This window comes from Aplysia californica, unplaced genomic scaffold (genome assembly GCF_000002075.1).
Source record: "Aplysia californica isolate F4 #8 unplaced genomic scaffold, AplCal3.0 scaffold00042, whole genome shotgun sequence".
Taxonomy (NCBI): Eukaryota; Metazoa; Mollusca; class Gastropoda; order Aplysiida; family Aplysiidae; genus Aplysia; species Aplysia californica.
In genome coordinates this window covers 794,654-796,152 of record NW_004797312.1, presented here as the reverse complement: position 1 = coordinate 796,152, position 1,499 = coordinate 794,654, and the positions used below count along the sequence as shown (strand labels likewise).

Genomic DNA, 1,499 nt, shown 5'->3' with positions numbered 1-1,499 from the left:
AAAAACCCCAACAGCGTCTTTGATTGAGTGTTGTCAAATTATAACCAGAAGATGCGTCCTCGGTCAGTTGAGCTGACTAAACTGTTCAGTTGTTGTATTCTAGGTTTTAATCTTTCCGTGTAGTTTTTCTGCGTATTTTTTGTTTTGTTTTTGTATTTAGGGGGCGGGGAGATTAGCTGTGTTGGGGTATAAGTAAGTACAAATGGGGGAGAGGGTGGAGGTGGGGGTTGGAGGTTGAGAAGAGGGTGGAATTACAAGGTAGAAAGGGTGACGTATTCACTATTCTTCGAGAGATACGTTGAAGCAGGCAGAGATAGGCAGAACAAAAGCAGATAGTGAGATTAAAGCCGTTACATGTTCACACACAAATACCGAAATACAGACAGACACACAGACACACACACACACATACATGAAACACACAAACCATCATAACTCAGTAGAAAACATAAGAAAGGGTGGAGACGAAGAAAAACCCAACAAAAAAACCGAGAACAGCAACAATAACAACAGCAACAAAAACAACAACTATGAAAACAACAACAACAACAACAACAACAAAAGTAAACTAAAATACCACCGGGCAACGGGAAAATTAACACTACCACCACCAACAACAAAATAACAACACCAGCAACAACAGAAATAGATATAACAATGACAAAAAGACATAAATACCGCTACAACCGCCAATACCACCACCACCACCACCACCAACAACAACAACAATAACAGCAAAACAACAAAACAAACTAAAATACCATTACTCCAACCTTCACAACCACCACAACCATCACCATCAACGACAACAGCAACAACAACAACAACAACAGCAGCAACAAAATGACCACAACCACCAAAATAACAACAGCACAAAAACAAAACAAACGAAAATAGCATGTTCTCCACCTCCACCACCACCACCAACAATAACAATAACAACAGCAGCTGCAGCAGTAACAACAAACAACAACAACAACAACAACAACAACAACAACAACAACGACAACAACAACAACAGCAACAGCAACAACAACAACACCTCACCCGCTACCCAAGAGAGGCCGTGGCACTGGCTTCGGGGCTCCAAACATTTCGAACGAATAGGCTATCACACACACACACACACACACACAACAACAACAACAACAACAACAACAACAACAACAACAACAACAACAACAACAACAACAACAACCCCATTCCGCCTCATCCCCCTCACCTTCCGTCCCACCGCGTTGTTGTGCAGGTTCATGAGGCTGCGTATGTTCCTGCCTGTCTGAGTGGCGGACTCCGGGGCGTCCACAAAGGTCTCGCTGAACCACAGGCCGTAGTTGACGTTGTCAGAACAGCCGCCCCACTTCCAGCCTTCCACGTCCGCCTCGCCGTACCTAGCACAGCAGAGAAAACGTAGACGTTAGAAAATCTAGTGAGGCATCATGGTGGAATCAGGCGCTCGTCAAAATAAAGAAATAAAAGAATCGGCTTTTTTTTTGGGG

At 43.6% G+C, this 1,499-nt stretch overlaps 1 protein-coding gene across 1 annotated transcript in view; it reads right to left on the bottom strand.

The window, feature by feature from the left end:
• The window catches only part of LOC101858920 (protein Wnt-16), a 121,039-nt gene that overhangs the window by 35,770 nt on the left and 83,770 nt on the right, over positions 1–1,499 (bottom strand). The window contains exon 4 of the mRNA XM_013079170.2: positions 1,223–1,391. Within this exon, the coding sequence (XP_012934624.1) occupies positions 1,223–1,391 (169 nt within the window). The remainder of the gene's footprint in view (positions 1–1,222; positions 1,392–1,499) is intronic.